The sequence below is a fragment of the Alexandromys fortis genome, unplaced genomic scaffold (genome assembly GCF_014885135.2).
Source record: "Alexandromys fortis isolate MF-2015 unplaced genomic scaffold, M_Fortis_MF-2015_v1.1 scaffold_2_1_26212458, whole genome shotgun sequence".
Taxonomy (NCBI): Eukaryota; Metazoa; Chordata; class Mammalia; order Rodentia; family Cricetidae; genus Alexandromys; species Alexandromys fortis.
In genome coordinates, this window is record NW_026067930.1 from 3,070,833 (window position 1) to 3,083,664 (window position 12,832).

A 12,832-nucleotide genomic window follows, 5' to 3' on the forward strand; every position below is an offset into this window, starting at 1 on the left:
CGTCTCCCCAACCCCAGTTCAGGCCCTAGGGTTCTGGGCATCCTCCTCACTGCAGGGACCATGTAATGAACAACAACTGAGGCCCTGGTAAACCCCTTCCCAGACTCCAGCGAGAAAGTCCATTCAGTCCTCAGCAACCCGCCTGCTCCCAATCAAAAGACATGCTGGTGGTGCCCGTTTCTCCCTTGGCTCCTCTACCAGAACCCCCATCTTACCAGGCTAGACCCAGGGCCCGGCACACTGACTACACCCATGGGTGCTCGCATCTGCCTGGCCAAAAAAACAACTCTGTTAAGGTGAACCTAGTATTTCAAACCAAACAGAACTTAGGAGACAAGGTTTGCAAATAAGAGGAAAGCCACCCTGATAAAAGACCCAAAGGTGGGAATATCCTGTTGACTTCTGACCACTCACTGAGAGTTCAGGACACATAGCCAACAACTGGGGCTGGCAGAACGGGCTGGAACAACAAACAGCAAAAGTGTAAAAATGGCCCACAACGATCCCTTGCAACACAAAAGTTCTGGAGGCCCACCTCAGTAAATGTGACCCGACCAGCCTTTTGTAGTCCAGCTGACCCCGTCTGACCTGAAGGGAGCCAGACACGGGAGTGAAGCCCCTGTGGGGCTCAGAGGAAAGAAAAAGCAGCTCCAGGCCCAGGAGGGATAAGGACCTGGGACTCAAGGGCAAGGCAGCAGCAGGGCTCAGGTCGGATACCCCAAGTGAAGCCAGGTGAAGGGGGCAGACCTGAGCCTGCCCCCCACCGTCCACTGCCTTCCCCATAGGGAACCCTGCTCAGAGGTCAACTGCCAGCTTTCTTCAATGGCTTCTTCCAGAACAGCGAGGCGGTGGTGGTAGGCATCATGGGCACGGTATCGGACGTACTGCACCGCCTGGGCACAGAGGGCGCAGGAGCCCAGAGTCTCTGCATCTCTATCAACACCCGCTACTTCTTTGATGACGTAAGCATAAAGACAGGCGCGGCGCGGCTCGCCCCGCCCCCTGGGCCCTCCCAACAACTCCCTGGCTTCAGGACCCCTTCCCCCCTCCCACTGCACCTGACTCTGAACCCAGGGGAACCAAACCCGTGGGCCAAGCTGTGAGGCCACAGTGCACCAGATCTGGCCAGGTGTCCTCCAGGAAGTTGTTCCACGCCTCCTCAAGGCTGAAGTGCCAAGTCTTACTTGTCCAACCAACCCTTCTGTGTCCTGGCCTACTACAGACCACACGGGCAGATCCCAGTGTCCAAAACTATTACCCCTCCACCCCCCCACCCCGATTAGGAGATGGGGAATAAGTCACCTAGCTGCCTTCATGGTCCTGGTTGTCAGGGTAACAGTGGGCACCAGAGGACAGGGCGATTCTATGGGAAGATGTCCTGAGACCTTGACTGAAAGAAACTCTGACCCTCCTCTGAATCTAAGGGAGCAGTACCGACCTTACCCTGGGTCCCTGAGCCTGACTGAGGAAGTCCAAGGAAGTTGGGGCCCCAAGCTGGGGAGCACTGGCACCTCGCTAAGTCCCTGCCTCGTAGGAGCGGGACAATGTCCGAGCAGCAGCTATGGCACTGTTTGGGGACCTGGTGGCAACGATAGCAGAGAAGGAGCTGAGTGGCCTGCGGCCCCAGGTGTGCCTAAGTATGGTACCTCTGCTTCTACACCTGAAGGACCAATGCCCAGCTGTTGTCACGGTCAGTGCCCACCCGCAAGCCTTTCATCTTGGTCAAAGGACAGGGCAGCCAGATCGGGTTGCCTGAGGGTGGGGTAGAGGGCAGCGGCAGAAGGTCTGGCCATTTGCAGGGCTTTCCCCCATCACTGTCCCCTCCCATGTGTTCCCACACTCACTCTGGCCAGCCAGGCCTATGGGTCTACCGGCTAGAGCAGAGCATGATGGGACACAGGCACACAGTGCACCTGCTGACACACAGACAGAGCCCTCTTCATTGTGCCCCGCTCCCTGGACTCCCGATCATCAGAAGAGGAGACAATAGCAGCCAGCTCCCCCAACAAGCTCAGACAGAGCTGAGTACCTACCTCAGGGCACCATGACCCTAGGGTAGGAGCAGCTTCCCAGACATCAGCACAGTGGGCTGCTGAGGTGCCCCCGTTCATTGCAGCTGTGTTCTCAGGGAATGGGAAGCCCAGGCTCAGCCACACACGGGCAGTGGGTGACCCCTCCCATGGCTGTCTCCACAGCAGGCCAAGTTCGCTTTCTACCGCTGTGCCGTACTGCTCCGCTGGCAGCCACGGCACACCCTGTTCTGCACACTGGCCTGGGAGAACGGCCTCAGCGCCCGCCACTTCCTCTGGACCTGTCTGGTGAGGGGCGAGGGTGCAGGGTCAGTAGTGGGGACCTGAGGTAGCTGCACACCTACGGACTCTCCTTCCCAGGGAGGTGAGGCTGGCGGGGGCAGAGGTCAACAGTCCCTGAGGCGCTGGCAGTGACAGGTGGGCTCTCCTCTGATCAGATGACACACAGCCAGGAGGAGTTTAGCATCCACTTGTCGCAGGCCATCAACTATCTGCACAGCCCTCACCGCCACATCAAGACCTGGGCAGCTCTGTTTATAGGTGGGCAGCATGGACCAGGCTCACTCACCCTGCCCATCCATCACCACAGCAGAGGAAGGGGTGGGGTTAGGGAGTTGGGGGCTTCTGGAAGCTCCTTGGGGCTGGGCCAGAACAGCCTACATCCAGCAGTCGTGGCTCTCCGTCTTGCACAGGGTACACCACCTGCTACCAACCCCAGGCCGTGTCACAGATGGTCAGCGACATGGACACCAGGCAGCTATTCTCCAGTGAGCAGCCCACACCCTGGGCCTGTCTCCACACCTCCCAGCTTTCTGAAGCATCCCTATCTCAGATGGTGAAAAAGAGAAGGACCCAGGCCTCCTGAGCAGACCCCCACCCCACCAGGGCACTCCATGCTGGCCAATGGACGGAAAGAACCCTCTTATCCTCCTACCCAGACGGGACTGACCTTGTAAGGGTGGGAGGTTGCTCCCAGGCCAGAATCCCTTTTGACTTGTCCTTTTTCTCTTGAAGCTTTTAAAGATCTCAAAAAAGACCCGGAACCTGGCATCCGGGAATTTGCCACCAGACAGCTCGCGTTCCTTCGGGAGGTGTCAGCGGAATCCAAGAAGTGACTTTGAGCCATCCTCCCCCAGCATCTCACCCGGAACAGCCCTGCCCCAACCCTGTCCATAGAGCTTGGTTGTGTAACATTTTTCCATTTAAAAGAAAAAAATCTAGATTCAACAACAACAAAAAAGCGTAGTAGCTGCTGGCTTCCTGCCTGCTACAAGGACCCTCTGCCGTGGCCAAGCCAAGTCCTTAAAAGATACTAGCAAGATTCAGAGGCACAGACGGGACAGAAAAGCAGGGGCGGAACAGATCAACTTGAAGGTCTGTGATATTCTGCTAATGACTGCTCAGGGGTGGAATCAACTCCACGTGACCAGGGCCGAGGCCATAGTGCCCACAGCTGAGCATGGTCATTCTCTGGGAGTGGGGCCTGAGAGGACAGTCTCCAGTGTCCCCAGATGGGAGCTATGCAGGGCACGTGGAGCAGGTGGAAGGGAAGGGCACCCCAGCAGGCTTCCCTATTACAAGGCAGCATCTTCCTCCAACAGGGCCAGTCAGCCCCAGCTGTAGGCCCCCCAAGTTTGCAACAGTCTAAAAGAGGTTGCCTGACTCCCTGAGAGTACCCCTGAATCCCTTCTCAGGCAGAGCTTAGGAGACTTACCACAGCATGTCATTCTCAGGACCCATCAGATCAGCCAGCTACAGCAAGGGACCCTCTAGCTAGCCCTCCAAGCTCGGGCTCTGTGCCCACCACCCAAAAGCCTCCACGCTCCACGCTCCATCCCCCAGGTCTTATGGAACCTTTCAAGTAGACCCTGCACACACAACCTCACCTGAGGGGATCCCCATGGCCCCTATCTCCCAGCTCCTGGACTATGTCCCCCCTGGGGCAGGGACATCGTGTGGAAAACTTGGATGGCAGACTGAAAAAAGAAACAGTGACTTTGCGCAAACATGCCACAGGTGTCGTGAGTTTCTAGCACACACAAGGTCACCACTACTGAGTTTGGGAAAGGAACACCCCCAAATGGCTGCACCTCGCCACAAGGCCTGCCTGACTGAGACAGGCGGAAAGAGTGATTGCTGGGGCTCTAAGCAGGCCCCTGAGGTTTCTGGGACCTAATCCAGGGCTAGGTAGAGCGGGAGGCCACGTGCAGGCATGAGGAGCTTGAAGAGGGAAGGGTTCAAGGCAGGTGACCAGTGCAGGTGAGAGGGGTCCTGGGACTGTTATAGGCACAGAAAGGACAGGTTTGTAAAGGCCTGAGGATTATGTCCGTAAGTGGTGTCAATGCCAAAGGACAGAGAGCACGTCCACAGTGACATGTGTAGCCAGCCCTGTCCCTCATCGTCCCCTTTCCTCAGCTAAGAGCCAGATCACTGCTCAGAACTTGAGAGCAGAAAGATCAGGCCCTCCACAGGCACCCAGCCTCCCCACACTCTCAGAGCTAACGTACTCCACACCACTCTGCTGCCCTGCCCTCCTCCTCCTCTGAGCAGTGGAAGTCATTTCCCAGGCAGGTGGTCACTGTGGTCAAATTTCACAGGTTGCACGGGGCAGGGGAGTGGAGGCCACTGAAAGTTCCAAGTGAACCCTAACTCTGTCCTACAGAGGTGACCCAGCCTCACCTTCTAATGTTCCAACCCCCAAACTGTCACCAATCAGAGCTGGGGATCCAGGCTGAAATGTCAAGAACTTGTCGAGACAAGGCAGACTGCAGAGAGCCACATGGCCACCAGAGGGTGCTAGGGAGGCACACAGCAGCAATTCTACACAGGACCACAGAGTAGGGGACACGGCCTCCCAAGATTCAGACCCCATTCCCCGGCTCTGCACCACGCCTCACACACATCCACAGCTCCTGATTTATTGCCTTGAGAGTCCAGAGCACCTGAAGGCCCAGGATCTGGTAACAAAAGGTGCTGAAAACAGGTTAGGGTGAGGGCAGCGCCGCTGAAGCCCTGGGCCCAGTGGTTAAAAACACCCACCTGTGGTCCACAGGCCAGGGAAAGGCCTGGGCAGGGGGTGGAGGGGCTGGACGGAACTGGCAGGAGGTCCAGGGACAGCCGTGGGCACAGACAGGGACAGAGCAGAAACACACACGGCCACTGGGCTCCTTAGACACAGACACACTGAGGCACGGGAGTAACGGGTAGACAGGGCCAGGGCCTGAGCTACATGACACAGCATCTAGTCTTGTGCGTGTGTGGGTCTTTGAACCGCAGTCTCTGCTTAGGCCGGTACTTCTCCAGGTAGGTGAGCTGCTTGCTGTTGATGGCCCCACGGCGCTTCCTGCAGACAGGGACGAAGGATCAGTAAGCCTGGCTTGGACACCTTGCTTTCCCTCAGGAAACTTCAGACCCTGTGGGACTCTAGGGGAACTGGAGTGGATAGACCCACAGGAAGCAGGCTAAGCTGGGGCTCTGGGGAGAGGCTGGGGGCGCTGGACTTAGTAAAGGCTGGGGGCGCATCTCACCCTAGCTAGCTGGCACCCCCGCAGGGCTGTACCAAGGTACAGAGAGCTGTGTGCCTGTGATAAGCATAGCTCTGTAGGTTGCATACCCATCTGTATAGTTCAGGCTCCCCTAAGGATGCCTGCAGGCTAGGAGGCCCATACTGCTACAGTCTTACAGGGCCTGCCCAGGGAGAAGAGATGTGTACCTATTTCAGGTAGTACAAAGGCGTCCACATACCCACGGTGGATATCACACACACACACACACACACACACACACACGTGCACACATGTACACACACGCCACAGGCTAGGACTGCAGCATCAACTGTTCAGTCCTTGCCTGGAAGATGGGAAAGATGGGGTCCTCCAGGAAGGCTACCACACCACAAGGAGGTACTGGCTTGGGAACAGACAGGAAGGGCAGAAGGGAAGGACCTAGCTACAGAAGTAAGGTGAGGGGCAAGGAGAGGCCAACAGCCGAAGCCCCGCCCAGCTGCCGAGATCCACGGTAGAGCCCTACGTGCCATCCCCACCCAATGGCCACTCACTGTCGGATGAACTGGATGGCATCCTCATACTTCATCCCGCTCTCGATAAGGGCAAGAGCCACGAGCACTGGAGCCCTGCGGGAAGAAACAGAGCTGAGGTTATCTGAGACCCCAGACCCCATCTCGCCCCTGCCTCGGGCCACCTGACAAAGGTGGGCACATGAGACCCAAGTCCCTCCGCTTGCCCATGGAGGATACAGACTCCAGACAGCTCAACTAGCTGCTCTAGTCTGGTTCCCCTTGCCCCTCCTGTGCAACCTGGGGCGATGTAGACAACCTCTCTGTGCCTAAACTAGAAAAAGAACTACGAGCATACTGGCCATTGAGCCTGCCCTCCAGTCCTCCCGCAGTAGGGGCATCGGGGATGCTCCCTCGCCTGGCTCATTTCCAGCTAGTGTGGGCAGCTGTTCCCCCTCAAACAGGGGTCAGGCCTGGGTGACCAGTATGTCTCTACGGCAGCTCTTTTCCTGCATGAGGCGCAGTGACTGGATCCTAGCGGGAAGCCCTCCCTGCCAGCCTGGGAAAAGACTTGCCTGGGAACCCGGGGCCTTCAAAAGGTCAAGTGGATGTGGCCCACATCCAAACTCACAAAACAATGAAGTCAGACCACAGAAGCACAAGTTGAGCTCCCAGCAGCAACGGGGCCAGGAGCGCCACCCACCACTCACCTTCCCAGACCCGCCACACAGTGCACAGCCACGCAGCTGCCCGGGTCATTGTAGAACTTGGCCTTCAGTAGGCTCAGCCAGTCCTCCACCACCTTGCCAGGAGGGGGCGCCCCGTCATCAAAGGGCCAATCCTATGAGGGAAGATGTTTAAGGACTTGCCCTATGGATGTTAGCTTTCCTTCCCCGGTCCCTCAGGATTCTAGGAGGGAGGGGGAGGCTGGCCCACATGGAGAAGGCTCCAGCCCAGGGTATGCTGGGACATAGTGTGGAGAAGACAGAGGTGAGACCCATCACCTATCTGTCAGACTTGGACCCATTGGTTCCAGGGAGAACCAGCATAGTTCTGCAGAAACTAGTTGATGGAGGGTAGCTCTTGAGGTCTCTCGACCTCTCAGCAGCTCCTGGAGGTCACCAGCTTACGTGGCTGTTCTAAGTCTAACCCAAGTCTCTCCTGAGGAAAGGAGATGGGCTGGGGAACTTGGTACGGAGATGCTGACAGGCCTTTGTCTCACACTTCCCTAAACACCCACACTATGGGAGGCCCCTGAGGGTCAAAACAGCCTGTAGGATCTCACAGCAGGAAAGGGTCCATGGGAGGAGTCCTGCCAGGCCTAGGCGACCCCAACCTCCTCCCTCCTGTACAAACTGCCATGCAGTGGATGTAAGACCCCGTCAACACATGGTCCTCACAGAGTAGCCCAGGGTCACTCTGGTGTTGAGGACAGGACACCAGGGCCTCAGCACGGTCAGACAGGGTCTGGTGCGTGAGGCCTGACTCATCCAGGCTCCACACTGGGAAGAGAGGCCTTGTGCCCAGGAATTGGCTCTGCTCTGACCCTCTAAGCACCAGTTCTACAAGGCTGCCCCTCCGCCACTCAGCCCCCAGGGTCAGGACACCAAGGAAACAGCAGCTAGGATCCCTACCCATGGCCTCTGCACAGGGTCTCCTGGGACTCACTGCTGCCAGGAGACAGGCTCCCACACGGCAGGCAACGAGAGGCTGAACAGAGGGCCCTGGAAGCCGCAGGGGGAAGCCAGGCAGGCACCTGCTGAGCCATACCTCATATGAAATGGGGTCTCCATCTTCACCAGCCAGAGCCAGCGGGGCTCAACCCCAACCCATAGTGCAGGTGGAGAGGCAGCACCATAGGGAAAGGCCACTCCTCATGTGCGCCCTCCTACTTCAGCTGTGGTCTCAGAGAATATCTGACTCCAAGCCTCAATTGTTCCATAAAGGAACCACACAGAGGCTACAGGCTGCCAATGGACTCGGAGCACCTAACAGGACCCACAGGCTCCAACACAGACAAGCCAGGTGTTTAGAAACTACAGTCAAGAGCACTGAGCATGTGCAACCTGACCTTGGGGGGCTAGTCTGGGAAGGTGGGTGCCGTGGAGACGACTCAATCAGAGTCATCTGCCCCAAACACCAGACCAGGCACAGAGAGCCCAGCATGTATCAGGTGGCAGCAGAGGACCCAGCCTCACAGTGAAGAGCCCCAAATCTACTGTCCAGACAGTCACAGTGCCCAGAGCTACATGTCCCTCACCACAACGGTGATGCCGTCCTTCTCCAGAGGGGTCTTATCGTAGGTCACTTCACACACACGCACCACGGTGGTAGCCCCATACTTCTTCAGGTCCTGGGGTAGGAAGAGGGAAAGACCTGGTGGTTCAGAGTTCAGCCTAGAGCTCTGCCCATGCTGAGTCCCCAAAGGTCTGCCTGCCCCCTCTGCAGCCCCGAAACAGAGAGGTGTCCCCTCTGACTGCCTCCTCTGAGACAAGCAGACTTCATAAACCAGCAGGTACGCCTGAAGGCTTAGTGACTGGCAGAGTAACCTTCGCTGGTGCTTCCGGGTCACTGTCTGACCTGGAGACGCTAAGGAGCCCGCCTGTGTTCACTAACATGTTCAACCACCATGATTTCAGCCCCATCTTGTCCCCCACGCCACTGCAGCGTCCAGGACAAAAGGTCTCAGCAGCAAGGCCTCGCTCTCCAATAAAGTCACCCAGTCCTTGGAAGGGTAGCCCAGGCCTCAGGGAGCCCCTTGCATCTGCACGGCCCACTCTTCCTGGGCTGCAGGAGTGTGTTCCGCAAAGGCCCTTTGGAGTCTCCAGCAAGCAAACCTCAGGGGCTGGAGACTCGAGTCAGCAGGGTGGCACCACACACCACTGGGGAAGCCCCATCCCTTCAGAGGAAAGTTCACGCAGCTCACAGCCAACATGGGGTATTTATACCCAGAGCCACAAGCAGGGCCAGCCCCCACCTACCTGCTCCCAGTGGGTATTTTGGGAATGGTGAGGTATGACTGGGTCTTGCTGGCCATGAGATGGGAACACCAGACACAGCAAGGCCAGGACCCAACTATTCTGAGAGTGCAAGGAAAACGGGGGAGCGTCGACCTCAGAGACCATGGAGACGTTGCAGAGTCCATGAAGGAGAAAGCTACCACCCAACTCAGGACTCGGTCCCAACCCTACTCACACCCTGAACCCTCATCACGCTTACACTCTGACCCCTGGCCTTAGTATACTGAGCCTCAATTCTACTCACTTGCTGGTCTCATCTTGGTCACATGCTGAGCCCCCATCCTGGTCACTCAGTACTTTTTCCTAGTCTCTCCTTGGGTCCTGCTATTAACTCAGCTATCAACTCGACACCTCATCCACAAGAGGGGTAGGCTCTGAAAGTAGAACCTCATCCTGGTCACACGCTGAGTCCTCATCCTGCTTCCAGTCTGACACTGAGTCTTGATTCTGGTCAGGAAGCCCTCATGCTGGTCACAAACTGAGCTCTCATCCTGGTCACACACTTAGCGCTGATCCTCCTCACACCCTTCATTCTGGTCACTAAACCTTCATCCTCATCACACACAGAACTTCATCCTGGTCACACACTGTGCCCTTGGTCCTGGTCACTCATGGTACTTTTCCCCCCCTCTGCTGTTATCTCAAGGTTCTCAACGGTAAGAGGGGCCATCTTCCCTGGTGGAGCACCAAGCTAGGTGTCCAGGGCCCAGGTTCCCTGACATAGGGTGCCCATTGCCTTCCTCTATGCATTCTTTTCTGTTTTGATGCCCACGAGCCCACAGGGCTTAGCCCATGCCACAGAGGAGGACTAAGAACCTAGAACTACAAAAGTCTATTCCACGAACTACCTAGCACTCGGCGTCAGACTCTCTGCAAGCAATTCCAGGTCTGCAGCAGGAGCCCTGCACAGGGCCCCAGTGAGGCCATGCTGACAGGCTCCAGCTCTACCCCACACAGACTCTGAAAAATACTGGAGGTGGAGTGAGGGTGGCTACAGACATGGGTAGACTCTCCACACGTCACCTCCCAGCTGCAGAGGTCACTTTCCTTTCCCCAAGAATCCCTGGAGCCTGAGCTTATGGGCTGGACTACCCATGAGGTAGCCCTTCCAGCCCATCTTCCATCTGCCTGTCTCCAGGGCATTTCCCCCATCAGCCCTCATCCCATCAACCTCTTTCTTGCTCAGTTTCTAAAGAGGCCAAGGTCACCCAGGGTCCGGATGACCACAGCCCAGCCAATGCCCCATGCCCACAAGCCTGAATGCAGCCAGACCTCCAGGAAGCCCATCTGATCACCAGCACCCATCACCCCTCGAGCCACCCAGGACACCCACCCAGCCCCGACAGCCCACTCACCTCGATGAAAGTGCTGAGGGTGGCATTGCTGGGGTTGTGTGTGATGAGGAAGCGCATGTTTCGGTAGCTCACCTCCACAGGCGCGGGCCGGTTCATGCGAGCCATGCCTCCTCCGGGAACCCAGAGAGGACCAGCCAGCAAGGGCTGCACGGGGGGTCCCCCAACCCCCCACACCAAGTCCAGTGAGACCCCCGTGCTTGTCCAAAAAAAAAAAAAAAGAAAAGAAAAGACCTTCTTAAAACCTCGTCCCGACACCCCGCACAAATATTGTGCAAATACTTGGGAGGAGGAGAGGAAAGCTGCCTGGTGGTTGATAATTCCAAAACAAAACCCGACTCTTAAAAAGAAAAGGAAAAGAAAGAAAACCCCCTCCCCCGGTAAGATGGGCAGCTCCAAAGTCCTGTCTCTCAGAGTGGAGTAGTTACAAAGAGGCAAAAATAACAACAACCAAAAAAACTGAGCAAAGAGAACTTCAAGTTGGTGACCCTGGGCGCAGAACACTGTCCTCTATGGAGCCGTCGCCGGGGACACCCTCTCTGCATGTGTGGGTAGAGGAGAGTCCCCTTTGGTCTGGACCCAGCACTCAGGACAAAACAGAAAATGAACTTGAACTCAACCAACTCTGGCGGCCCTGGGCCGTGGTGGGCAGGCAGCCTGTGATCCGGGGCGTCTGTCACGTTACCCCATCAGGGAACGGCAAGTCCTGGAGAGGGGCAGCGGGCTCAGGCAGCAGTGCTGGCCTCTGGCCTGGCAGCAGAGGCCATTGGGAGGCAAGGGCAATGGTGAGGGCCAGAGAGGCACGGGCCTCCTCAGCAGCAGCACCCACGATGTTGGGAACGGCAGTAGTTAGAGCTGCTTTCCTGGAGTTCCTCCATCAATCACACACTGGTCTTCGGAAGGCACAGTCTATGGGAGGGGAGAAAGAAATGGGAGGTTCCTGTTGGGCCTCAGATTCTCCATATGAAAACACAGAACAGACAGCTCCGGCCAGGGCTGCCTAGGCCCCTGGGGTGAGAGAAGAACCACACACAGACACCGAGACAGGGTGAAGAGGGTATCAGGGCTCACCCCAGGAGCAATGGGAACCCCACAAGCGTACACCCACAGCAACAGAAACCAGTCCACCAAGCCTGGTCCCCCACCTCACAGCCCATGAGGACAGGGCCCTTCTCTTGGGACTGCTAGCCACAGAACAATGTACAAGTTCAGATCGTTCTGCAAGGGTAGGTCTTGGGGACAATGGGTACTGCCAGAGGAACAGGGGAATGAGTGGCCTCAATTGTTGCCCCTCAGGCTTTCTGTAATCTCCACCCACAGCCACCCCTTTCTGGGACTTGCCAGGCGTTAGAGGTAAACAAGATATTCTGCCACGCAAGATACCACAGTCCAAAAGGCCAGCTGCCAGGCTCATGCCAAGGAAAGGACAGAATAGGTAGCCAGGAAGGGGGTCACACTGTGGCAGGGACCGGGGGAAGGACACTACTGGAGGGCATCAGCCCTTCCACCCCATCCTTCCCATCTCCAAATGTACTAGCTACAAGGGCCCAAAAGAGCAGCTAGCCCCCTGTCACTCTCTGGAGGGCCTGGGACACCCTGGGCACATCACAGGCCTCTCCAGACCTAGTTCCCACCTACACAGTGAGGGGTTGAACAAGATGGCACCACAATCCCTTGGGCTATGACCCAGTGCAGAGCCTGAGCCCCTGGGCCCAGCCCACACCCCACCCATCATTCTTCTGCCCAAATGAAGGCCCCTCCAGGACCCCCATCTGGAAGAATCCAGCCCATATCTCTTCCCTCTGTCCCGGCACCCACTTCTCCAACTGCCCACCAGGCAAACCAGGCCCTGAGATGCTCAGCCTGGCTGCAGGAAGGGCCTAGCCGAGGACCCTGGACTCTTGCCTCAAGCCGTGAGCACAGGCCCCACCGTCCAAGGCTCGCTGTGCCAGGCAGCACAGGCTCCTCACTCACCACCTTCTATATCTGGTAACACTCAGCACTCCAGGCCAGGTCAGCGCCTCAGCTCGCAGCTCATCCTTGCCATAATTTTGGCAGCACGCATTGTGGGGGCCCCTTGTGGGGGCACCTTGTGGGGCCTGCTTTGGCCAGCCCTAGGCATGCAGAGCCACTACTAGCCCGAGTATAAGCAAGGAGAGTTGCATGCTATGACACAAACACCTGGGCCTCCTGGGAGGGGCATCCCATGTGTGCACACTGCAATGCCCTCGTGTGCACAGAAGAAAAGAGAAGGCCCCCAGGAAGCCAGAGAACACTGGCAGGCTCTTGTAGGGCTGACTGCACCTATCCGCTGCAGTAGAGCAGAAGGGCTGTGAAGCCCTAAGAGCAACAGTCATGGTCTACTTCCGCTACCCTTGGTTACAGGCTGGTCTTCTGGGCCACGAAAGCCTGAAC

General features: G+C 57.2%; 2 protein-coding genes across 8 annotated transcripts in view; one reads left to right on the forward strand and one right to left on the reverse strand.

The window, feature by feature from the left end:
• LOC126503558 (maestro heat-like repeat family member 5) overlaps positions 1-3,955 on the forward strand; it is a 76,703-nt gene extending 72,748 nt beyond the window's left edge. For 3 of the 5 annotated variants that reach the window (XM_050145323.1, XM_050145318.1, XM_050145319.1), the window contains exons 25-30: positions 786-962; positions 1,535-1,690; positions 2,196-2,318; positions 2,468-2,570; positions 2,723-2,797; positions 3,045-3,955. In XM_050145323.1, coding sequence (XP_050001280.1) covers positions 786-962; positions 1,535-1,690; positions 2,196-2,318; positions 2,468-2,570; positions 2,723-2,797; positions 3,045-3,145 — 735 coding nt within the window. In that variant the 3' untranslated portion in view covers positions 3,146-3,955. The remainder of the gene's footprint in view (positions 1-785; positions 963-1,534; positions 1,691-2,195; positions 2,319-2,467; positions 2,571-2,722; positions 2,798-3,044) is intronic. The other 2 variants (XM_050145321.1, XM_050145322.1) reach the window with 2 other exon arrangements.
• Positions 3,956-4,934: 979 nt separating this feature from the next.
• The window catches only part of Ptp4a3 (protein tyrosine phosphatase 4A3), a 33,223-nt gene continuing 25,325 nt past the window's right edge, over positions 4,935-12,832 (reverse strand). For all 3 annotated transcript variants that reach the window (XM_050145303.1, XM_050145302.1, XM_050145304.1), the window contains exons 2-6: positions 10,421-11,326; positions 8,306-8,398; positions 6,756-6,886; positions 6,088-6,162; positions 4,935-5,373 (exon numbers count right to left, since the gene is read on the reverse strand). In XM_050145303.1, the coding sequence (XP_050001260.1) occupies positions 5,256-5,373; positions 6,088-6,162; positions 6,756-6,886; positions 8,306-8,398; positions 10,421-10,525 (522 nt within the window). In that variant the 5' untranslated portion in view covers positions 10,526-11,326 and the 3' untranslated portion in view covers positions 4,935-5,255. The remainder of the gene's footprint in view (positions 5,374-6,087; positions 6,163-6,755; positions 6,887-8,305; positions 8,399-10,420; positions 11,327-12,832) is intronic.